The sequence below is a fragment of the Coenobita brevimanus genome, chromosome 101 (genome assembly GCF_032717465.1).
Source record: "Coenobita brevimanus isolate Jiangsu-jjx chromosome 101, ASM3271746v2, whole genome shotgun sequence".
Lineage (NCBI taxonomy): Eukaryota > Metazoa > Arthropoda > Malacostraca > Decapoda > Coenobitidae > Coenobita > Coenobita brevimanus.
The window spans coordinates 45,147,720-45,173,643 of NC_137054.1; the positions used below are offsets into that span (position 1 = coordinate 45,147,720).

At 42.0% G+C, this 25,924-nt stretch overlaps 1 protein-coding gene across 1 annotated transcript in view; it reads right to left on the reverse strand.

Moving 5' to 3' along the window:
* LOC145415017 (reelin-like) overlaps window positions 1-25,924 on the reverse strand; it is a 492,696-nt gene that overhangs the window by 15,433 nt on the left and 451,339 nt on the right. The window contains exons 38-39 of the mRNA XM_080284434.1: window positions 22,773-22,858; window positions 17,404-17,531 (exon numbers count right to left, since the gene is read on the reverse strand). Of these exons, the coding sequence (XP_080140560.1) occupies window positions 17,404-17,531; window positions 22,773-22,858 (214 nt within the window). The remainder of the gene's footprint in view (window positions 1-17,403; window positions 17,532-22,772; window positions 22,859-25,924) is intronic.

Below are 25,924 nucleotides of genomic sequence, written 5' to 3' on the forward strand. Positions count from 1 at the left end.
CTAAAGCAGTGTTGTGCTGCACATAATCCTTTGCACTGTGAATCACAATTGTTTAAGACTGCACATTCTATTCTAACTTGCACCAAGCCAGTTGCAACACGCCAGTGCTGCACTCTGCACTTAATCCTTTGCACTCTGAAGTCTAATTTCTTAACACTGCACATCACTGTAAATTCCTATGTGGTCTAGTGGCGAGGTATTGCAGTTTATTCACTGTTTATTCACAAAAAAAGAGCATGTGTCCAGCCATGATGACGAGCGTGCAGTCATGACGGTAGGTAGGAGGGAACTGGGAAGGGTGCAGGGGTGCTCTAACGGACGTTGGAGGAACTACCTGCCAAAATACAGCTGGTTGCCACAACGCAGCAAATTTAAGGCAGGGATGAACGTATGTTGGCTTTTTTTTTCTTTCTTTTTTTACGTTTTTTGGCCATTTTTGGTGTCAAAGACCCCAGTCCAAAATGTCTAGGACTTGGTGTGTCCAGGACTTGGGCGTCCAGGTCTTAAAGGGATTACTGTATATATATATATATATATATATATATATATATATATATATATATATACCTAGGTTGCCTCACCCAAAGAAAGGGGTGTAGCCAACGACACATTCCCAGTTCATTCATCTACACAAACATTTATTCATATCTTAGCCCCAAGGGAAGAAGGGACAGATCCTCGCAGCAGCACACAACACAAGGGTCAACTGCACTGTGCAATCAGCGACATCCACAGCAGGGCCCAACAGCAGAGCTGGTTTACCCCTGCCACATCATAATGGACCCATCCCCTTACCCACACCTAACCTGATCAACTGATCAGACCAATTGCAGGAGAATATCCCCTCAGGGTTGTGTCATCATTTATTTTCATTCACAATTTCTTTCCAATCATTCTTATCATGCATAGCCACTCTTCCTTGCTCTACAGACATTCCTCTCATATCTAACGCTCTCTTCACACTGTCCATACATCCAATTCGTGGTCTACCTCTCAGCCTTATACCTCTCACATCCGATCCAGTTATCTTTTTCACCAATCGTTCTCTCCAAATGCCCAAACTATCACAACACTCTGCTCAACTCAATCAGCCATCTCCCGCATAACTCTAGTTCTCCTTTGCACTTCATTTCTCGCTCGATCCATACCGTCACTCCACACATACCCCTCAGACACCTCATCTCCATTACAATCTATTTTTTCCTCTCTGCTACACTCATATTTCATGTTTCAGCCCCATATAATGCAGTCGGTACCACGACATCCTCAGACAGCCTTCTCATTACATCCATTCTACGCGAACGACATGTAGATACTTTTTTCATTCCTCCCAGCACCTTTCCTACTTCATTTATTCCAAACTTCACTTCTGCATCTATTCTTCCATCCACAGCAACATGTGACCCTAGATATTTAAAACACTCTACCTCCTCAAGCAACTCGCCATTCAAATCTATATTCATCTTCCTACCATCTACCAACCTTGTACAATTCATCACTTTACTCTTATTCTCATTTACTTTCAATTTCCTCCTTTCACACACCCTTCCAGACTCCTCTGCCAACAGTCTCATCTCTCCTCTGAATCAGCCGCCAGTGCAGTATCATCCGCAAACAGCAACTGATTCAGATTCCACTCTTTACCATCAGCTTTTACCAGACTCAAACCTCCACCTAACACTCTCGCATTCACCTCCCAAACAATACCATCAAAATAAATGCTAAACAACCAAGGCAACATCACATGTCCCTGCTGCAGCCCCACTCTCGTGGGAAACCAATCACTCGCAGTATTTCCCACTCTTACACACGCTATACTATTTACATAAAAACTTTTCACTCCTTTTAACAATCTACCACCAAGTCCATACAATCTCAAAACAGTCCACAAAGCCTCCCCATCAATGTATCATACACATTCTCTAAATCCATGAACACCCAAAACACATCCTTATCTTTCACTGAGTACCTTTCACACACCTGACTCACAGCAAACACCTGATCCATGCATCCCCTCCCTCTCCTAAAGCCAAACCGCTCATCACCGATCACTCTCTCTGTACCCTCTCTAACTCTTTTAATTAACACTCTACCATACACCTTACCTACAACACTCAACAGACTTATACCCCTAAAGCTAGTACATTCATACCTATCACCCTTACCTTACCTTTAAACAGTGGAACCACACAAGCACGTGCCCAGTCAATCGGCACCATACTGCTCACAAAACACACATTCAGCAACCTTACTAACCACTCAACAATAGCTGCTCCATCACCTTTCAGGCATTACACAACACACCATCCATGTCTGCAGCTTTCCCAGCTTTCATCTCCTTTTCTCCCTCCTGCACTTCCTCCATTGTGATCAAAGAATCATTCAACTCTCCCAACACATTTATTCCTTGTACCCTTCCATCTGCCACAATCTTAGCCTCCTTTTCCTCCTCTACATTTAATAATCTTTCAAAATACTCTGCCCATCTCTTCCTTACTGCATCCCTCTCAATTAACATCCTTCCATCCTCTGCTTTTACTCGCTCTTCCTACCCAGACTCTCCCCGTCGCACCGTTTTCACTTTCCAAAACATTTTCTTATTCTGTGGAAAATTTTCAGTCAACAGCCTACCCCACCGCTCATCTGCTGCCACTTTAGCATCATGCACAGCCCTTTTCACCCTATTCCTCTTTTCCTTACACCTCTTATATGACACCTCATCCTTCCTCTTCAGCCATATTTCATATGCACGTCTCCTCTCAGCCACAGCCATACTTACTTCCTCGCACCACCATTCATTTCAATTTCTTACACCACCACCCACACGTCTCACCACACACCTCTTCCGCATGCCCCAGCACAGCACTCTTAAACAAGTGCCATTCCTCCTCCACACTGCCATTTTCCTGATTTTTCACTTCTTTCCACTCACCTTTCAACTTCTGACCCTATCATTTTCTCTCTTTTATCAAACTCACTCACTTTCAAAACCACTCTGCCACACCTAACTCTCCTAGCTCTCACCCACCTCATACCTACTTCCAACTTACCCTCCACCAGCTAATGGTCAAACATACCTCCACCCTCCTCTCTCAAAATTCTCACATCCAGCAATCTTCCAATTACATTCCTGGACACAACCACACAGTCCATCAACGTTCTATCAACAACCCTTCCACCCTCCTGTCTAACCCATGTACTGTATACTTACAGTATATCTTTCTTCTCAAACAAGGTATTCCCAATCACAAGCTCTCGCTCAACACACATCCGTATCATTCGTTCCCCATTTTCATTTCTTCCAGGCACACCATGCACACCAGCTACACCTTCAACTGCTACATTTCCCATTCTAGCATTCAAATCTCCCATCATTACCACATTTACATTTGCTCCAAACCTCTGTAGGCACTCATCATTCCAGAAAGACTCCCTCTCTTCTGCATCTCTTTCACTACCAGCCCACATGCACTCACAAATACCCACAATTCATGCCCGAATTTTGCTTTCACCCACATCAGTCTCGGTGACACTTCCATTCAGTCACACCCTGCTGCACTTCCGGGCTCAGTAACATGGGCACACCTTCTCTCGCCCTTCCTCTATCAACACCTGACATCCTTCCATTCACACTTCCAAACTTAGACTCACCTTTCCCTTTCATCTTTGTTTCATTCAAAGCTAACACACCAAACTTTCTTCTCACAAACATTCTCCCAATCTCCTTTTTAGCCTCATTTGTACTACAATCAAGCACATTCATAGACCCAATCTTCAGGGTACAAGGATAACTCAGTCCCCCTTCCCTTTCTATGCCCTGTCTCCTTGTTGGAACTAAAAAACAGAGGAGGGGGTCCCTCGTCCCCTCACCCCGTCCCTTTTAGTCGCCTTTTACGACATGTAGGACATATTGTTATTGTAACCCTTATAATAGAAACTACAGTGTGACCTCACATCTGATGAGTTCACATCTAACGAATTCGCATCTAACGACACTGTTGGACCTCTACCCATATTCGTATCTAACGAGAATATCAAATTTCGAATCTAACGAAAACAAAATCTGGGTGCATGGTTCAAATCTGCCGCCACATTGGCCAAGTGCATGACACCAATGGCATCCACCCTCACCCACACTGCCTATCCCCAGTCTCCTACCCACTGAGCTCTATAGTAGGGAGTGGCTATCTCTGCCACGGGCATGTGATTTCTGCCACCATATTGGAACACCAGCACTCAAATTCAAATTCAAATACTTTATTTCCACTAAGCAGTGGTTATTAACCCTTTCGCACGTTGATAAGTCAATAAGTTTTGTGGAACATGACACGCCTGCTTTTCTCCCCTCCTCCCCCTTGCCCATCGCTTGCTCCAAATATGTGTATTCTCGGCTTATTTTCACCACCCAAACATATTTATTTTGCCACAAAACCCATATATTCCTATTCATCGATGTTTGTTCTACATGATAAGCAAAAAAAAAAAAAACACGCTATACATATGTTAGGGCCGTGCGAATAAACATTCAAAAGCATACATTTCAATTCCCAATATCATAAGTCGAATGTTTACTATTCAATTTCTACATGTTATACAATCACTGGAAAGAGAATTTTATTAGCTTTCGATTGCCAGAGGTCGCAGTTTGATACGAGGTATGGTGTTCAAGTAAGAAGTGAAAAAGTAAAACCCACTGCCGACAGACAACAGATTTTTTTATTCGGGGAGCTCTAGTGAAAAACTTTTCGTGCCACTCTCATGTTTTTATTTTATCATCCTATGCAGAATTTAATTGGCTTTCATATGAGCCCACAACAGTGATCCTAGGCCTCATAGTTTTCGAGAAAAATGCAAAAAACTACGGTGCGCGCATGCCGTGTCGTGACTGTAGGGCAGTTTTCTGCCTTCCTCTAAGCTACTGCATGTATTTCACCAATTCTTTGTACACTAGATATGCACACTATAGTCACCAGATTTACTCTCACTATCATTATAGTTGAATACTCACATTTGGTGCAGGGGTAGAGGCAGTGTAGTTGATTAGAAACAGTAGCATAATCTTTGTCAGGCCAACAGTTGATAATGACAAGGATTGCTTCACAAACACCAAATATCCTATTGCAAACACCAAATCTAATCACAACAGTGCCCAAACACAATACACAACCACTACTGGTATAGTGAAATGTGTTGCACGGCCAGGATGGAAGTAAGAGTGGAAATTTAAAGGGACAGAGCCACGCAGTAACTTCCCCACTCACAGCTCATTTGGAGCTGAATAACCTGTCCGCTCTCTTGCTGGTATCGGGACCCACAGTTGCCAACTCATTACTTTTGACAAGGAGCAGGGAAGCTATGACGTCTCCAAAAATGATACCGATCAGCCAAAAACTTTTCCTCTGATGAAAGTTTTCATGCTTTAATGACGCCAAGAGCGTCAACAAGTATAGTCACAGCCACACCCATATGATGACAAAACGCATCATCAAGTACGAAGGGGTTAATAAAGATACACTCGTGGCTTATAATACAAAAACATATATGGATTATAATTATTTTTCTGCCTACTTCAACGAATTATATCGGGTACACTTAGCCAATGAGTATAAAACAGGGATACTGGGGAAGAATCTCCCTGCCCCACTCGAGGGGGCAATAATGTTATAGAATGGGGTGCTTCTGAAAAGCCTAGTGTTCTGGTAGATGTCACCACCACTGGGACAAACACAGTCCCCGCACTGTTTAAAAACCACATTTTTCTTTCTTAGATATCTACACTGTTGTGTGAAACTGTGAATCATAGTAATGTCATATACCGTAATATAAACAATGCAAATAGAACAAGTATATGTAACATAGCATGAATCGTTTATATTTATCATGAATGGAAATTAAAATATCATTGATGGAATACGATGGCAACCCGCCATTTCAGTGGTCATATATTATTAAATTTCTGCTACATTTAGTACAAGTTTGGTTCTCAACACATAGTTTGTTCAGACCGTAAATTACACCTAATGGGTGTCTTGACTCATTCTCTTTGTGGGCAGAAATTAAATGCTGAGTAAATACTGGGACTCAACATTTTGCTCACTCCCTTCACCCATGCACACCACACGACCCGTGTTGCCACGGTTTGAGAAGGCCGTGGTGTTGCCCCCTCAGACCCTCCAAAACAATTACAGTACCTTACTTTATCTAACCTAACCAAACCAAAGTCTAAATTGTATTATTTTAAGCATTAGTCCTCATGCATTTGTTTTGAAAACAAATCTCTTGTGAAAAAACTTAAACACTGGACCGTCTGGTACGCATGCGTGAAGGGAGTGAGCAAAATGTTGAGTCCCAGTATTTACTCAACATTAAATTTCTTCCCACAAAGAGACTGAATGAGTCAAGATACCTACTAGGCATAATTTACAGCCTGAACAAACTACGTATTAAAAACCTAACTTGTACCAAATGTAGCAGAAATTAAATAATATAGGACCACTGAAATGGCAGGTTGCCATCACATGCCAAAATTGATATTTTAATTTCCTTTCATGACAAATATAAATAATTCACACTACTTTGTATATACGTGTTCTATTTGTATTATTTATATTACGATATATGACATTACTATGATTTACAGTTTCACACAACAGTGTAGATATTTAACAAAGAAAACTATGCTTTTTAAACACCGAGGGGAATGTGTTTGTCCCAATGGTGATGACATCTACCAGAATACTAGCTTTGAAAGCACCCCATTAGCAGCATGACACATTTCTTACTTGTGAAATGTAGTGCCATCTCTCTTCGATGAATTCCTGTGCCCATTTTTGAATTCGTAAGCTGCACAGTGGACCATGGCACTATATTGTTCGGAATCATCAGCTGCTTTAAAAAACCCACAGAGTAGCTCAGTACAAAAACACAGGCATCAGGCATGGTGTAACATGGCTGCCTCTACACCAGTGTCGCCCTGGCAGCAGCTACATAAATCACACTGTGTTACCCCTGAGAAAGCCTCTCCATATTATAGAGCTCAGTGCTCCTACCTCAGTCATCACCATATGTACAGTACATATTGTCGTGTTGTATAGCCGCCTCTTGCCGCTTTAAGTGGCCTAAATTCCCATCTAGCGTGGATTTGGCGGTGGTTTACGCCTCGTGTGATGTCGGACAAGAGACTCTGAACCAGTCAGGGTGACCAGATGGCACTATGATAGGGCAGACTGGGGTGGATTTGGAAATTATCTTGCTAATACTGGTGGTAGATGGTGGTGATCATCATCCGTTCACTTCATGTAATGCTGCCTACTTCTTCATTCACCTTTATCATTCTTTTTCTGTCTATCCTCCTCTCTTCCTATTTCTCCCATCTATCCTGTCAAGTTTTATTACTCTTCTTTCATTTTCAGGTGGCTTTATGTTGAGTGACAAGCCTAATGGTTCCCTGTAAGACAGGAAACTACATGATTTACAACACTGGGTGATAACCATATAACTAACCCAAACTTGTTCCCTACGTGTCAAGAAGTTGGTTGGTGGAGAGTTAGTGCCCCTCACCGTAAAACAACTAACTCAAAGACAAACGGCCACCCCTTACGGGGTTGTGGCGTATGGCTATAGATGGAAACATAGATGGATAGACTGACGTTATATAGCAGTTCTTTTTCCCCACTGACATCAGTTCGACCCAGTCCTACATTAATGACAATACAAATTGGTATGGAACTGTTCAGACCCCGTCAACAGTTCACTACAAGATCGAAATCCCCAAAGTGGTTCGACTGTAATTGTGCCAGAGCAGCGACCCAAACGTCTTTAGCAAACAACTCTTACTTAAGGTATATAACTACCTAAACTCCTAATCAATTTCAAATTGCCAGACCATGCAAAATCAGTAATAAATCTTGCCAAATCAAACTTTCTTCACAACAAAGTATCCAAACCATTGAGAATATCATGGTGACAGTAGAAGATTCTGGTCAGCTATCACTTCTTCAACAGTAACTTTAAAAAGTTATCAGCCATTACCCAACAAAATCTTCAGAAGGAACCACTGTAAACGACCCATGTGGAAAAGCTAAGATCCTTGTCAGTATGTTTGCCAGAAATTCTTCCTTAGAGGAAGTCTCAAAATATTCCTGTTCTAAAACTTTAATCTCTTGAAATAGGTCCACAAACTATTCATATTGGATACGTAACATCTCTCTTAAACAATTTACCAAGCAACAAAGTCCAAGGTCCAGATGGAATTTCTCCAGTAGTTTTGAAAATGTGTTCCCCAGAACTCCTCCTGTTCAAAATTACCATGACTATGAATACCCACTTTGGAATCCAACATTCACCTAGTCCCAAAGACAGAAAGCTCCTCTGAGCCCTATGATTACAGACCCGTAACTATCACTTCCTTTGGAAAAGTATTTAAGACTGTCATTTAATAAGTACATTGTTAAACATCTTGAATCCAATAACTTAATCAGTGACACTATGGTTTTCGCCATAACTCATACAATCCATCCGTCAGTTGACCAGTATGGAATAACCCATGAGGCCTCCTTGATATTCTTAAAGCTTTTGACAGAGTGTGTCTCCGTTCCCTGTTATCCAAACTCCCTTGCTACGGCCTATCACCTTGTCCCACTGATTTCCTCATATCTCAGAATAGAAAGATAGGAATAAAAGTTGATGATGCACATTACAGTTTTCACTCGGCTAATGCCGGTGTGCCACAAGGATCAATTTTGGCCCCAATTGTCATTGATTTCTTGTCTTGCCACTCATAAACCATTCACCCATATGCAAATGACTCAGTGCTCCACAGTACACATAACCACTCATTCACAAAGTCTGATGTCTCTAACTACCACTCAAGCACAGAAGTCTTCATAAATAATGGTTTATCTAAGATTACTGAATGGGGGAAAAAGAACATTGTCTCATATCATGCTAGGAAAACCAACTATATTCAGTTTACTAGTTAACAGATATCACTCGATTCCTATATTACATTCACTGCAACCAATATTTCTATCTTTAAAAGTGTTGAAGATCTCAGGGTTTCACTTAACAATACCCTCGGTCGGACTTTTCACGTTAGATCACTTGCTAAAACCCCCTCAAAGAAACTTAGATTATTTTACAGAATCCGTAACTTCTGCACTATGGAGCAGTTAGCTATAATTTACAAAAGAAATGTGCCCGCTCAGTTCCAGTATTATTCACTCTTGTGGAATGGATGCTAAGAGGTTTTCACTAAAACAACTGGACAAAATTCAAAATAAAGCCATAAGAATCATTAATAACCCAGCAATTATTAAAGAACAACCCACTACAAGGAAGAAGTGTTGCCTCTCTTGCATATCACAAACTTTTATGGCAAATGCCCAGACGAAGTTGCATCCATTGGGCCACCTATCCATGCCTTCCACCGTGAGGTAGCGCTCATCATTTGTTTGTAACACTACCAATCTGAAGAACTTCTGCCTATCAGAACTCTTTTATTCCCCGAACTCCTTCTCTTTGGAACTCGCTTCCCAGGGATAGTTTCCCCCAAAACGCCAAGTTACAGCAGTTCAAGTCCAACTGTTACAGATTTTTAACGAATGGATGACACCAGTAATCTGGTGTGTGGAAGTTTTTTTTTTTTTTTTTTTTTAATGCTAAGTTATGTTAAGCGTTCATGTAAATTAACCTAGCCTAACCAAACTAACCTAGATTAATCCCACCTAAACATAATCCAGATTATCCCAGCCTAACCTAACCGCAGCCAAAATTAAACTAATCTTAATTACTCCATCATAATTTAAACTCATTTCACGGATTTCCTAGAGACTTCATGAAATCACTGGTTACACAAATTCCCTGTAACATATACTGTATATGTACTCGTGTGTGTGTGTATATATATATATATATATATATATATATATATATATATATATAACACTTATATAGGTACTAGTGCGGGCCACCCAGTAATGAAGGGAATAATACGTAAATATGTGTGGACACACCTAACAGGCGGCGCAGTGTTGTCCCAGGAGGAGAGGCAGCCCAGAGCCAAGAGGAAACTCACTACGTGGTGTTCTCCAACCTGAAAAAAATCGTTCTAACTTAGTATCATCAGAAATACGTAGCTACACCTATATACTGTACAGCATGAGTTATAAAGTAGAACACGCAAGCCATAAAGCTAAAGTGACTTGTATTGCTCCTGCAGAATTTCACTGTGTTGTCTCTCGTCAGGGAAATGCTTGTGCACACTAGTCTGGAACTCATTCTGGACTCTCTGCGAATCTGCAGAACTTACTAAACATTATGATGAAGAAACAATGTAGAGTCTTGTGCCGTATAACACAAAATGTGAAGGTAGGAACGAAGTCAAATAATCCCTTCATTTAAATGTTTCCAAGTATTTTACATAATTTATATTTACAAGGAACCTTCTGGTGTGTGAATTCAATATATATATATATATATATATATATATATATATATATATATATATATCTATATATAAGAAGTGAGATTTACCAGTTAGGTGTCCAGATCTTTCTCTACGTTTCCTGGTGTTTACGGTAGGCTGGTATCGGTACGAGTCAGAGTTGCCAGTTTGCCCGCTGCTTGTGAGTGTAGTTATTTCGTATGTTATGCATTAATTTTTGGGCTCTTTTTCTCTATAATGATTTATTTAAGCGATTGTTTGTTAAATTACGTAATTTAAATTCTTATGGTAAATGATTTAGAGTGTTATGTAATGTAAGAAGACTGGCATGTTTTGATGTCTCCTAGTTGGTAACTGTTGTTACTAGGGGCTGATGCAAGACCAGCACTTAACAGAACTGTGAAGTACCGGTAGAAGTTTCTGGTATAATGCAGGCTTATATAAGGATGGATAAGAGATTAGAACAAGTTCAATCGGGTTTTAGGTCAGTTTGTGCGAAGTGCAGTCGGTTTGGTGTGGTGTCAGTGAAGATTGTGTACTTTCAGTAGGCCTACTTGTGAAAACAGTGGCAGTGACAAGTTATTGAAGTTTGTATATCATTGGTACTTGAGAAAACAGTGAAGTGTAATAACTGTGAAGTGTTATTAAGTATTAAATGTAATAGCAGTTAGTAAAGTGTGTACAGTTCCAGTGCATGTGAGAACAGTGAAGTAGAGTTGGAAGGCATTAAGTAAAATTATTTGGAAAATTAAGACAGTGAACTTTAAGAAGCCAGTGTTTACTTTCACCTCAGCTGATCTTGTGTGCTGTACACTTTAAGGCTGACCATAGAAGAACAACTCACTGGGCAACGTCCTTCCTATACTGTACTATTGCTGTTGGAGACTGTGGCAGTGTGGGGTGAGGACGTACCACTGGTGTCAGGAGTGTGGAACTATTTAGGGCTGCAGTGAGTCTAATCCTCGACATGGAAGCAGAAGGTGTGAAGACAAGATCTCGAACTGGGCAGTAGGAGGAAATTTCCCTGGCGACGATCGTGAAGCTAATGCAAGCACAGAGTGAAAAGCTAGAGGCACAATGTGAAGAACTCAAAGAACAGTTACAGGCACAGAAGGAAGAAATCAAAGAACAATTCCAGGCACAGGACGAAGAACAGAAAGAACGACATGAACAGCTTCAGGAGGCATTACAGGAGCAACAGAGGGAATTACAACTGAGGATGCAAGGACAGCTGGATGCTTTCATGGGGGAAATGAAGGAAGAACAGGAATAACTGAAGGAGGAGGTATACGCTGAGCTACGGCAGCAGGTATGAGGTAAGCAATAATGTAACTGCGTGCAAACAGCATGTAAACGACCAGTTGAAGTCAATTAGTGAGGAAATAGTGACGGAGTGCAAAAAGCATGTGGACAACCAGCTAAAGATTAGTGAGGGAATAGTGATGGAGTGCAGACAGCATGTAGATAACCAGTTGAAGCATGTAGTTGACCATGTTAAGATAATTAGTGAGAAAATTGAGGCCTTAGAGAAATATTGCACTGCTGAAGCTCAGGTTAGTGTACAGGGAGTATATGAAAGGAATGGACAGCGTATGGTGAATCTTGACAGATCGCAGGCATCTAAAGATAACATTACAGGGTTGAATAATCAGAATGCAGAAGTTTTAAGTCCTGGACTTAATTATGATGCCCCAGGTTTTAGGCCCCAAACCAGTGAAGTGCATGGCTATAACGGGGATCCAATTAAAAAGGAACCTCAAGAATTTGATGGTAGCATATCTTGGGAAGCTTACCATACACAGTTTGAGTTACTTGCACATCAGAATGGTTGGGATGAGAGGCAGAGGGCAGTGCAGCTTGTTACTAGCCTTAAGGGTGCCGCAATGGAAATTCTGGGCCAGATGTCAGTGATGGAGAGGAACAGTTATCAGTCCCTAGTAGTAATGCTGGAACACAGATATGGAACGATGCACCAGACTGAGGTTTACGGAGCAAGATTTCAGAGCCGTGTACAGGCTCGAGGAGAATCCCTACGGCAGCTTGCTCATGACCTGGAGAGTATGGCATACAAGGCGTACCCTGGAGCAGCACCTAACCCGCTGGCTATTGTACTGAGGGACCAGTTCATTGATGCTCTTGACAATGCAGAGTTGAAAGTGCAAGTGAAGCAGGCACAACCCAGAACCATGCAAGAAGCACTAGCCAGGGCTCTAGAATTTGAGTCCCATGTCAGGTCCAGTACATCCATCTTTCAGATAGGTCGTAGTGCAGGATTCAAGGCAAGAAAGGGGCAAGTATGTGAAAAGGAAAAATTTTAGGGAAGTTGCTGGTACTGTGAAAAGCCAGGACACAGAAAAGAGGACTGCTACAAGTGGAAGAGGGAATAGGAGAAGACCGGAGGAGGCTGCTGGTTCTGTGGGAAGTCGGGGCACAAAAAGGAGGATTGTCCCGAATGGAAGAAGGAACAAGAACAGAGCAGTACAAGCAGTTCTTCAGTTGCAACAAAAGCGTGTTGGACATGTGGTGAGGTGGGACACGTCAGCTGTGAGTGTCCAAATGAGAAGGATGAGGGTACATTAGTGAAGGATGGTGACGAGAGGCAACAACCAGCCAGTTTTTCCCAGGAAGCCCCACCACTGAGGAAATGCAGGAGAATCTTGATGAGTGGCTTGCAGGAAGAAGGAAGAACAGACGACATTCAGTGTGGTAGGAATGGGAATCATAGGAAGAAATGCTGCTGAACTGCAGTGACAGAGTCAGCGTCAGATGAAGAAGACCTGATAAGTTGAAAGATTATTTTGTGTACAGTTGGATATTTCATTAGGATTAGGGTTTATGTTTGTATATACTGTGTACTTTTGTCGGGACGACAAAGAACTAGGGAGTAGGTAGGTGTCGAGATCTTTCTCGACGTTTCCTGGTGTTTACGGTAGGCTGGTATCGGTACGAGTCAGAGTTGCCAGTTTGCCCGCTGCCTGTGGGCGTAGTTATTTCGTAAGTTATACATTAATTTTCATGCTCGTTTTTTCTCAACAATGTCTTATTTAAGTGACTGCTTGTTAAATTATGACATTTAAGTTCGTATGGTAAATGATTTAGAGTGTTATGTAATGTAAGAAGACTGGCATGTTTTGATGTCTCCTAGTTGGTAACTGTTGTTACTAGGGGCTGATGCAAGACCAGCGCTTACCAGAACTGTGAAGTACCGGTAGAAGTTTCTGGTATAATGCAGGCTTATATAAGGATGGATAAGAGATTAGAACAAGTTCAATCGGGTTTTAGGTCAGTTTGTGCGAAGTGCAGTCGGTTTGGTGTGGTGTCAGTGAAGATTGTGTACTTTCAGTAGGCCTACTTGTGAAAACAGTGGCAGTGACAAGTTATTGAAGTTTGTATATCATTGGTACTTGAGAAAACAGTGAAGTGTAATAACTGTGAAGTGTTATTAAGTATTAAGTTTAATAGCAGTTAGTAAAGTGTGTACAGTTCCAGTGCATGTGAGAACAGTGAAGTAGAGTTGGAAGGCATTAAGTAAAATTATTTGGAAAATTAAGACAGTGAACTTTAAGAAGCCAGTGTTTACTTTCACCTCAGCTGATCTTGTGTGCTGTACACTTTAAGGCTGACCATAGAAGAACAACTCACTGGGCAACGTCCTTCCTATACTGTACTACTGCTGTTGGAGCCTGTGGCAGTGTTTGGTGAGGACATAACAATATATATATATATATATATATATATATATATATATATATATATATATATATATATATATATATATATATATATATATATATATATAACAGCAAAAGTTATGAAAATAGTTGAGAATATTTGGTAATATTTATTTTTAAATTTTTTATATTACACTAGTAGGGGTGCCTGGCGTTGCCCGGGTAAAGCCCTATGACCGTGCATATCGGCATTGCCTGGGACCCTGAATGGCCACTTCCCCTGTAGGAGAAGACCCCGGGTCCCATTTTACATAATGAACTTACTGCATGTTCATCGTTGGACACATTTCCCCAGGGATATATTCCCCACTGACCTATTACTACTATGGACCTGTTTTCTCATTGCCCACCCATCTTCCTTACCCAACGAGCCACCCACCTTCTCACGCACCATGCTTACCTACTCACTCACACTCATCCACCCATCATGTAAAACCCACTCACACACCCACGTTGCTCCACCATGCTCACTCCGTCTCACCACACCCTCCCTCCCACCCACTCGGCCCCTCAACACCCAACTGCCCCATCACACCCACCCTTCCACCCACTCTGCCCCTCTACACCCACCCAACCACTCAACTTTACTCACCCACCCCACCCATCCAACCAATCCGTCCACCCGTCCGACCCAGTGTAGCTAATAATAATATGGTTGTAGAAAAAAAAAAAAATACTGTAATTGGCTACCATGTTTTCACCATAATGTCTTGATTGTGTCTAATTAATTCTAATCTTGACCATTAGGGTCGCAACATTAGCAGCTGTAATGTACAGTACAATCAAATACAAAAGTCATGCCATGAAATTTGGTGAAGACATTTGCTGCATGGCTGAAGTTTTGGTACGCTCTGCATTTTGTCGTACAGACGTTTGGTAGCACTGACATAATGAGATGCCATTTGCTCCAGGTGACGAACCTGTGGATACGAACATATTTTTGATAACTAAGCAAAATATAAATTTAGTGCTTTTCCAACTGCTACTTATACTCAATATTCATGACCTGATTCTCGTCTGTTCTCGTTCTTACTGTCATGTCAGCAACACTGCAATTCACTTAGCTAAGAATTGTCTTGAAATCAGTTCTTCTTTATTTATTTATTTAACTTCTACTTAGCCTAAGTTGATAATTATGAGCTGTGATTGTCATTATCCGTCAGTGTTACAAATAAAATGTCCAAACTATTTTATATATATAATACTGTACAATGGTAATCATTTTTTTTTCTTTTTTAAATAAGTGACGATATAAATTCCTCAAGCTGGAGTTCGAACACATAACCCAAAAGACCGAAGTTTACGCACAACTATCCGTGTGCTTCATTCTAGGAGCAATTCATATCTTACGGCGTAAGCACTGCTTGCAGGTGCTGCCTTCCATCACTGTGCTTATTTCCTACTCCTGTAATGGTGTAGTTACACGAGGGCGACCTGAGCAATGACCGTTCTCCGTTGTGCTTTCCTCTCGAAATCGCCTAATCAATTTTTCTTCGGTTCTGTTTACACCGAATGTTTGCGTTATCTATTCGGGATTCTCTCCCATTAAGTATAGGTAGATCCTATCATTTCTCATCTCCCTGGTAGTTGAATGTATATTGCTTTCCCCTTCCATTCAAAAGTATATACTCGGCTCGCTTGATGTTTTGTGGCAAAGTATAAGATAAAACGGTCAGGCGATAATCGCTTAACCGAATATGGTTTACAATTCTTCTCTCCTAATTTCCTGGGTTCGTTTATACCGTCATCCCATCAGCAGCAAATATGTAGCTTGAGGAAGTCTGGCTAGCCAACCAGGAATATGCAACTGTGGTAGAGATCTCACGTGTTTCAGTTAATTTTCGGACAAAACAGCGATACGACTTTTATCTTAGACTATAATATATAATCGTCGTAAAAGTTACACCTGTTAGGGGTATTTAGAGATTTCTTTATGCACCCCCTCCTTTTTAATAGATGACAGACAAACAGACAGAAAAACATTATCTTTTATATATCCATATCAATCTCTCTATATATCTGTCCCTGTCCATCTCTGTCTATCTGTGTATCTAGATGTACTGTATATGTTACCATCAAAGTGGGAAACCCGTCTCAGTATAGAATGTCTGGGTATTCTATAGAATGCCTAAAACTTCAAGTCAAGATATAAAATAAAATCATCTGTACACATTTCCTAGGTATTCTGTAGATTATCGAGCTGCTTTAGGCAACGTGTGAAACGACCAAACTGCAGCAAACAGGCAAACTGTGATATCTGTCATTTCATTTACGTTAGGTTAATTTAGGCTGCGGTTAGGTTAGGCTGGGATAATCTAGGTTAAGTTTAGGTTAGAGTAGGTTAGGTTAATTTTGATAAAAGCTTAACATAACTTAGCGTTCTTCTAAGCTATCCTAACCTAACCAAACTTAAAGTTAGCCTAGATTATTCCAGCCCAACCCCCCTGTTGTCTACTGTATTATATAGTATTACATTACCTCCCCCCCCCCAATGCTGGACAGTCAATAGAATACCTAGGCATTCTATTAAAATCCCTAGGTAAAGTATATAGGATCAGAATGAAATAAGCTTATCTCATACTTTGCCAAAAAATGCCACACATTCTATAGAATGCGTAGGCATTCTATACAGTACCTCAAATACACAATTCGGGTAATATATATATATATATATATATATATATATATATATATATATATATATATATATATATATATATATATATATATATATAATGTTATCTCATCAGCCGTTTGAGTGTCCACTGCAGGACCGGCCTATCCCGACCGAAGTGGGGACGATACAGCCAATGTATCTCTACCAAGTGGCTTAGGCTGTCTGGTAGAGATCGTATGTAGGGTGAGAAATGCTTGTAAGTGTAATAGTAGTGTTGGAGTGGCTTTGGATATATATATATATATATATATATATATATATATATATATATATATATATATATATATATATATATATATATATATACTGTATATAAAGGAAGCAAGCTGCATCACCGGCCGATCAGGGTAGTACTCCCATGGGGAATGGGAATGCTAGTGATAGAGAGAACTGGGGCTCCCATTTCACTAGCTACTAGAAGATCTGACCATCCCCTTATACTGACCTTTTCAATGTGACACTAATATGAACAGTAGACCAGCGTACTCTCCCATACACTTCCTCTATCTCATGCACTACGCCACATGCTGTTTACATATCACACAACGTACCCCACTACGTCACAGGGGTTGACGCCAGCAAAGGCATGTGAACAGAAAGCTTTGGCCCCGCTAACTAGTGGCGGACCTATTGTGGGGAGGCGTGACGAGGCTCCACTAGCATGGATTTTGATGCCTGGCTGGGATGGGGTTCAAAACCTGTGCTATAGAGTACAGGGCATTGCGGTTCCCAAGCTGCTGCTTCCGCCTAATAGAGAGGGGCCCGAATCGGGGAGTAGTGCCCCAGGAGGTTGGCCGTCTAATGGCAGGATAGTTACAGTGCCAAGGCGCGCTGGGAGGGTGTCTCTGTAGCTGTCCTGGCAGGGTGCCCCGAGGCCATTGCCACAGCCACTGGTCACGGCCGGTGGGCTAGGGGTCCCAGATCCCATGCCTGGACCTAGGATTGTGCGGGTGGGTGGGGCCAGCGGTCTGTCTCTCCCCATTATTCATTCCTCCTGATTATTAAAAGAAAGATTTTCAAAGCAGACCTGAGGATACTAAATCACTCAAGGGGATCAGACTGGCATCATGGAATGTAGGAAGTTTGAGGGGTAGTGCAGGGTAAGTTATTGAGGCATTGAGTAGGAGGGGGAGTGGATGTGGGATGTGTGCAGAAAGTCAGGTATAAAGGAGGATCACCTAGAATGATTGCCGGGAGGGATGGACGTTACAAGTTGTTTTGGGAGGGTAGTGCAGATGGATATGGTGGTGTGGGTGTGTTGGTTAAAGAGAAATGGATGGAATATGTCATGAATGTTATGAGACTCGGTGTAAGGATAAAAGTAGTGAAAACTTTGTTCGGTGGGATAATGTTTGTATTTATATCAGCGTATGCTCCACAGGCAGGCGTAGATGAGGTAGAGAAGGATAGATTCTAGGATGACCTAATACGTGTAGTAAGTGGTATGAGGGAAGACGAGATTTTAATTTTGGGAGAGGAATTAAATGGTCATGTAGGTAAAGCAACTCAAGAAAATGAAGGGGTACATGAAGGATGTGCATATTGTACAGGAAATGAAGGATGAGAAAGGATACTCGAGTTTGGGGAGGTAATGAACAAGATTGTGTGTAACACACATTTTAGGAAAAGAGAGAGTAGGTTGATTACATATGAGTCTGGGGGAAGTAACAGCCAGATAGACTATCCCCTGGTCAGGAGGGCTGATAGGAGGTTAGTGGAGGATGTTTAAGTTATAGGGAGAGAGGAGTGTGTGCAGCAGCATAAGTTATTGGTATGTGACATGGTGCTTTTTTTTTTTTTTTTTTTTTTCTTATGTGACAGACTCTGGGCATAGGCTTCAAAGCCTGCTTTCAAGGCCCAGTAGTCCTCCTACGTACCGCACACCTCTACATGTCACCACTTCGGCGCTAACACCCACCGTCCATATTGAATACATGCTAGGGCTGTCTCATACAGGACTGGTGTATTGGTATTAGCGGGGATATTTTTACGACATGTCGGCGGGCCTTCTGGTAGATCAGTAAAGTCTGATTTTATGAAATTCAAATCCTTAAACTGTTCCCTGCCTCAGCGGGATTTGAACCCGGGTCTGTCAGGACTGCAGGCCAACTCTCTACCGATTGAGCCACCGCCTCCCCCCTTAAGGAGTGAGTGATGAAAGAGAGGACCTATGCACCTAGGAGGAAAATATGGAACTTGAAAAACCAAACAGTAAGGGATGCTTTCTACAGCGAGATGAGTAGAGTGGTGGCTGAACAGGGAGACGTTGACAGAAGTGTTAATGAACAGTACAGAGCCCTTATGAACAACCTTTTGAGAGTTACTGATCCAGTATGTGGATGGACAAGGGGCCCCCAAAGACATAAAGTAACTTGGTGATGGGATGAGGGTGTAGAAGCTGCAGTTAAGGAGAAAAGAAGTCTTTTCCGGGAATGGAAAAAGGGTGATAACAAAGAAGAATACTTGGCTGCCAGGCTAGAAAAGAGGTTTACAGGACAAAGTCTGAGTCTCAAATTCATTTACTTGACAACCTAAATAGTATGGAAAGGAAGAATATGATATTTAAGGTGGCAAATCAGATGAAGAGGGAGAATAGGGATATCATAGGTGAGCAGCGTGTCAAGAATGACGAAGGAAAGGTAGTGGTGAAGTGGGGATATTAAAGACGCCTGGAGAGAGCATTACCACCGGTTGTTGAATGAGGAGTTTGACTGAGACAGGGAAGGTTTGGAGCCAGCAGGTCCAGTGTCTGGCCTTCGATTGATGCTGCTATTTTAGAAGGGCAATAGACAGGATGCAGGTGGGGAGGGCAGCAGGTGAGTCTGGATTGACAGCTGAATTGTTGAAAGTCTCAGGAGATATGGGATTGGGGTTATTCACTGACTTGATAAAGACAATTATATATGAGTGTGTTGTCCCAGATGATTGGCTGAAGAGTGTAAATGTAAATGTGTACAGAGGGAAGGATGATGCTCTGGAAGGAGGAAATTATAGAGGCATTTTTACCAGATAATTAAGGTAATGGAGAGAGTTCAAGAAGGTTTGATTAGAGAAAGTGTGAACATTGTTGAGGTACAGTTTGGGTTTTTGCCAGGCAAAGGGACCACTGATGCCACATTCATTGTTTGACAGCTTCAGGAAAAATATATAGGAAAGAAAAGGGAACTGTACTTTGTTTTTGTTGATTTGGAGAAGGTCTTTGACAGAGTCCCTACAGAGGAGGTGAAGTGGTCAATGAGAAAGCTTGGGAACGAGGAGTGGCTGGTTAGGGTCGTTATGGCCATGTATTTGGGTGCTCACACCCAGGTAAGGGTGAATGGAGATTTGAGTGATGAGTTTTCCCTGAATGCTGGTGTGCATCAGGGGTCACTCTTGAGCCCCTTGTTGTTTAGTATGGTACTTGAAGCCCTCTCACGTGCCTTCAGCAATGGACTCACGTGGGAGATGTTGTATTATGATGAATTGGTGTTGATTGCCAGAGAATGAAAGGGAGGCAGAGGAAATATTTAGGAAGTGGAGAGATTGTATGGGACATACAAGGGCTTAAGAGTAAATGCAGATAAAACAAAAGTGATGGTTTCTTGGGCTGGTGGAGGTACTGTCAAAGAGGGAGAGTGGCCATGTGCGATATGCCAACAAGGGCGTGGGAAGTATTTCCATCTTGTGCAGTGTTTGTGATAAGTGGGTGCATAAGAGATGTAGTGGTATTAAAGGTTGACTGCGAGAGAATGTTGATTTCACGTGTGCGGTGTACTGGGGAGAGTATGTGGAGATTGTCAGAAGTGAATGTAATGAACTTGCTGGAGATATAAGCCAAGTCAGATATTAGCTGTATCATAGCCTCATCCCTTGTTGGTTGAAGTAACTGCCGAGATGGACGCTGTGGGAAGCAAATGGAAAGGTGAAGGATGGAGTCATCAACGTATGAGTGGATAGGGTTAGATGTACAGCTTAGGAAGTCATTGATGAATAGAAGGAAGAGAGTTGGGATGGGACAGAACCCTGTGGAACACCACTACCGATAGCTTTAGGAGAAGAACGGAGGCCGTCTGCAACAGCAACTATATAGAACGATCAGATGGGAAGCTAGAGATGAGGGCACACATAGAAGAATTGAAACCGCATGAGGGCAGTTTGGAAATTAAAGATTTATGCCAGACTCAATCGAAAGCCATTAGGATGTCAAAAGCAATGACAAAGCTTTTGACAATGTCCCGAAAGGAGGATGACCAGGAGTCTGAAATGTTGGTGAAAAGATCGCCAGTTGAGCGTCCCTGTTGGAACCTATAATGACGATCGGAAAGAAGGTTGTATCAGGAAAGGTGCTTTATTTTTTTTTTTGTTAAGAATAGATTCAATATCGGTAGAGAGGTGGCCAGCAGTCCTACCGGACCCAGGTTCAAATCCCGGCTGGCTCAGGGAACAGTTTGAGGATTTGAATTTCATGAAAATCAGACTTTACCAATCTACCGGAAGACCCGCCGACATGTCGTATAAATACCCCCGCTACTATCAATACATCGGTCCTGTATGAGACAGCCCTAGCATGTATTCAATATGGACGGTGGGTGTTAGCGCCGAAGTGGTGACATGCAGAGGTGTATGGTATATGGGAGGACAATTGGGCCTTGAGAGCAGGCTTTGAAGCCTATGCCCAAAGACGGACACATAAAAAAAAAAAAAAAAAAAAGAACGATGGTTAGAGGGCGGGGAATGGTCGCCCTTCTTTGGGACAGGCTGAATGACAGCAAGCTTCAGCAAGAAGGAAAGGTTCTGTACAAGTTGACAGACAGGTGAAAGAGTTTGCATAAGCATGGTGTAAGCACAGAAGCAAAGTTCTTGAGGACAACAGGAGGGACCCTATTAGGCCCATATGTCTTGTTAGTACGGAGGCCAGAGATGGCAGAAAAAATATCAATTGAAGAAACTTTAATGTCAACCATGAGGAAGTCAGAGAGTGGTTGAGAATGAGGAACAGCACCGGAATCGTCTAAGATGGAATTGGAGGAGGAAGTCTGGGCAAAGAGTTCTGGTTTGCCAGTAGAAGAAACAGCTACAAGAACATCAGTTTGGAAACGAGAAGGGAAGGATGATGAGTTAAAGTGTTAGAAAGGCTTTTCCTTTTCTGTTTCTCCAATATAATGTACCATTTATTTTTTGTTTTCATTTTAACAACCATGATGCCTTTCTTCTTTTACTACTTTTCTGTTTGGTGTGGGTGGGGTAGAGCCACCCTCTTACAAAACCTTTCCTCAAAGACATTGGTTTGATCTTAGTAGAATTAGATTTTTTCAACAGTTGAGCTCGTTGCAGCCCAGAAGGTCTCATATTATCTGTACTTCCTATTTACTACTATATGTCGGCGTGCCATGAAAGCAGACTGCTAAACTTCATGAAATGGGCTGACTAGCCTCTGTCAAGTGTTTGTAGATATGTATTTATTAACGAGAGAACGTTAGTGAGTAAGAGAGTCTGAATGTTTCCAAATGAACTTCAACCTTATACCATATCCATTTAATTTTCTTTTAGCTGGAACAATTCTAGAATTTTACGTCAGATAATGCCAGACAGTTTCATTCAGTTGAGTGCATCATACCAGCTTAAGACTGTTACCTGTCACATTTAAATGTCAGTCCCAATCGTGATTTGATTCCTAGTTTGCGTAAGGAGGGCAGTTCCAGCCAGCAGAACCAATTGATTCATGGAAAGTGAAGTGAGGCTTTATATTGAGGCGATTAAAACTAGTGAGGTAAGACGGGTGGAGTGGTGAGTGAGATTGAGTAAAGGTAGATTACAAAGTAGAAAATTGAGAAGCGTGAGCTCGGTGACAAAAAGGTAAGTTGGGTCTTAGGAATGATGGGAGATGAAACAGACGTGTTGCTTCAAATGGAAAAGTAGTAAGGAAGGTGGGGAGAGTCACCTGGAGATCCGTGGTCTGCAGGAGGGCCGGCTCAGAAGGAGTGGACATCATCACGAACATAGGCAAATCGTGCTCACAATAGTTGTCTGGAAAAGAAAACCAGATATAGTCCCACTCCAGCCATATACGTCAGTTTTCTCTCAAATGTTGCTCTGTTAAAGGAGACATACTACTCATACCATTACAACTATTTACAAATCTGGCGGTGGAAAGGATCCTTCCTATAGAGCCATCGCTACCCTGGGTGGAGAGAAGTAGATGCAGCTCCTGCCTAAGAACAGGACCTCCTCATCTTGCCCTGAATCCTGCGAGGAGAACCCTGGTCTAGCCTAATGGCGCCGTCTCCCGCTTGGGGGCAGAGGCTCCCTGTGCTGTTTTTTACACGAAAAGATATGACTCCGGAGATCATTTCCTTGATCCTCATACAAGCTAAAGACACTGAGAGCATTCCCAAGCCCCAAACACAATACATTTGTCTGGTTTGCTCTCTACGTATCACAAGCACCAGACGAACACGTGGATTTGTTCCATGTGCATTAACTGTTACGGGGAACGGATCCACACCATATGCACTGCGCTGACAAATCTCAGGCAACACCACAGCATATAAGACCTCCTTCAACTCCCATGCTTACGCAACTACTACTGCCACAACTAAGCCCTTGCCAACAAACACTGCACCTACAAAACAAACCCACACCAGACGTACACTGCCTCAAACAAGCAAGCATTCTACTACTCTGTGTCGACGGCCTTTGCTCCAAAACACAACAAACTGAAGTCTTTCTTCACAAATACAACATACTGTACACATTTCACTCCTGCAAGAAAACACGTTCACATTCACACACAAGACTCCACACAACAAACTCTAGCCACATATCTGCACAGACAGAACTGATGGTCATACAGGAGGCCTCACCACTTACATTCACACATCCATCTTCCAAAGGCACAACACAGACAGCACAATCACTCCCTCAGATGGCACCACATTAGCAATACGGTCGCTGTGCATTAACACTGGTTACATACAAAAAATTAAATTTTTAACATTTACATCCCACCTTACGCCTGCCACACTGTACCAGTGCAATACAACCATCAGCTCTTCCACCTAACACAGACTCCCAATTCTATCGCTGCTGAGGACTTAAATGCTAAAAATAATCCGGTACAAAGATAACCAATATAAACGACAAGGCCTCAATAATGCAACACAGTTTAACAACATGTGCAATCAGTAGCACTAAAATCTGTTCAGACGTCCCCCTCTCCTACCCTTGCACACCCTGGGAAGCGTCTCTTCCCCAGCCCCCATCCACCATTGTTAACTGACAGTTATATCTTATGCTGTCCTCACACTTAGAATTCTTCATCACATTGTTATCGCACAATTTGACAATACTTAGGACGTGAACAAAATTATATGCGTATTTTATGTTTATCAGTGCACTGCGGCTAGAAATATTAAGTCAAACAAAAACTTTGCAAACCGCCATCCCAACCCATATAGGTAGGTCGCACTGCTGTAAGCACACACACACACACACACACACACACACACACACACACACACACACACACACACACACACACACACACACACAAGTATCACTGAACTACAGAAAATATTATTAACTGTAAGTAGAGAGATGGAGTTGAGAGGTTTATGAGGGAGGGGGGAGTGAGTTGGGGAGAGTGCAGTCAAATGCTGGGTGACAGAGCGACTTGAAGGCGTTTTGTCTACAGCCACCCTTTGCGGGATTAGGGCGTCGGGCTATAGATAGATAGATAGACAGAAGTTATAGTGGACAATGCCTCAAGGTTCTGTATCCACCAGCTCAGCCCTATACCGATTTCGTTATTATAATTATTGTAAGAATATTATTACTTTCCTTGTGATTCCTAAAGTCGCTTAACTATCATCCCACTTGAGACTATTGCAGTTTACAATTTTTGCACTTTTGTATGAACGTCGATGTGGAAAAAAGCAAGTCAAAGATCACAGGGATAACGATAACATACTTTATCATTTCATTAATCCTTACTCCCGACTCTTAGTTTCAATATTACCAAGCAAAAAAAAATGCTAAATGAACAGTGCATGTGAGTATGGTGAAGTCGGCTAGTGAACATAAAAGAAAAATAGATGCTCTCTCTCTCTCTCTCTCTCTCTCTCTCTCTCTCTCTGTCACAGACAAATACACACTCACAAGGCTACACATTGACAGGAACAAGAGACAACTTGACTGTAGCACCAGTCGAACAGGGCAGTACTCTCAAGGGTAGATATAAAACTAGTGACAGGGAGAGCTGGAGCTTCCGTTTCATGAGCCCTCGGGACTAGTTTCTGACTATCTCCCTTTGCTGAACTTTTTCAGACTTTTAGTAACACAGAGAGTAGGCCGGCATAGTCTCCAGTAAATTTTCCTCTAAATTCTTACACCAAACTACACGCACATTACATACCACACTTCTTACTCCAAAATCAGCAAGAAAGGTGTCTCGACACCCAGCCTATGAGTCCCGAGGAGGTTGGGGAGAGGGGGGGGGACCAAAAAACTCCCCACCATCCGCCTCTGTCCCGGTGACGACCTAGTGAGATGCACTGAACCATTGTCTGACTCGTTTTCTCTTCATTTCCACAATATTCGCGGTCTTTCCTCTAGATTTCTCTTTGTTGAATACCACGTCTTTGTTGATTAACTTGTCTTTCTCTTTCTCACTGAGACACAGCTGTCTGAGGTGACTGATGGCAAACCCTTCTCTGCATTCTCCTACTTTCTCTATACTCATTTCAAAACCAAGGGTGACTTTTGCTTGCATGTACGCAGCAACACATTTTCCTCTCGTGTTCCTGAACTTCAGTCATCTGAATTCTCTACTCTCTGGCTTTTGCTATCCTATCAGTCTCTATCTTCTTTTATTTGGGTTCTGTAGCCTACATATCCTCTGATTCTACCGACTAATTTACTTATAAGATGGAACAAATCTAATCAATTTCTCCTTTCCCTGGACTCTCCTTTCTAGATGACTTCAGCGATTACCACGACCTTGGGCTCTCTTCTCCATTCACTCTTCCACTTGGTGTGTGTGTGTGTGTGTGTGTGTGTGTGTGTGTGTGTGTGTGTGTGTGTGTGTGTGTGTGT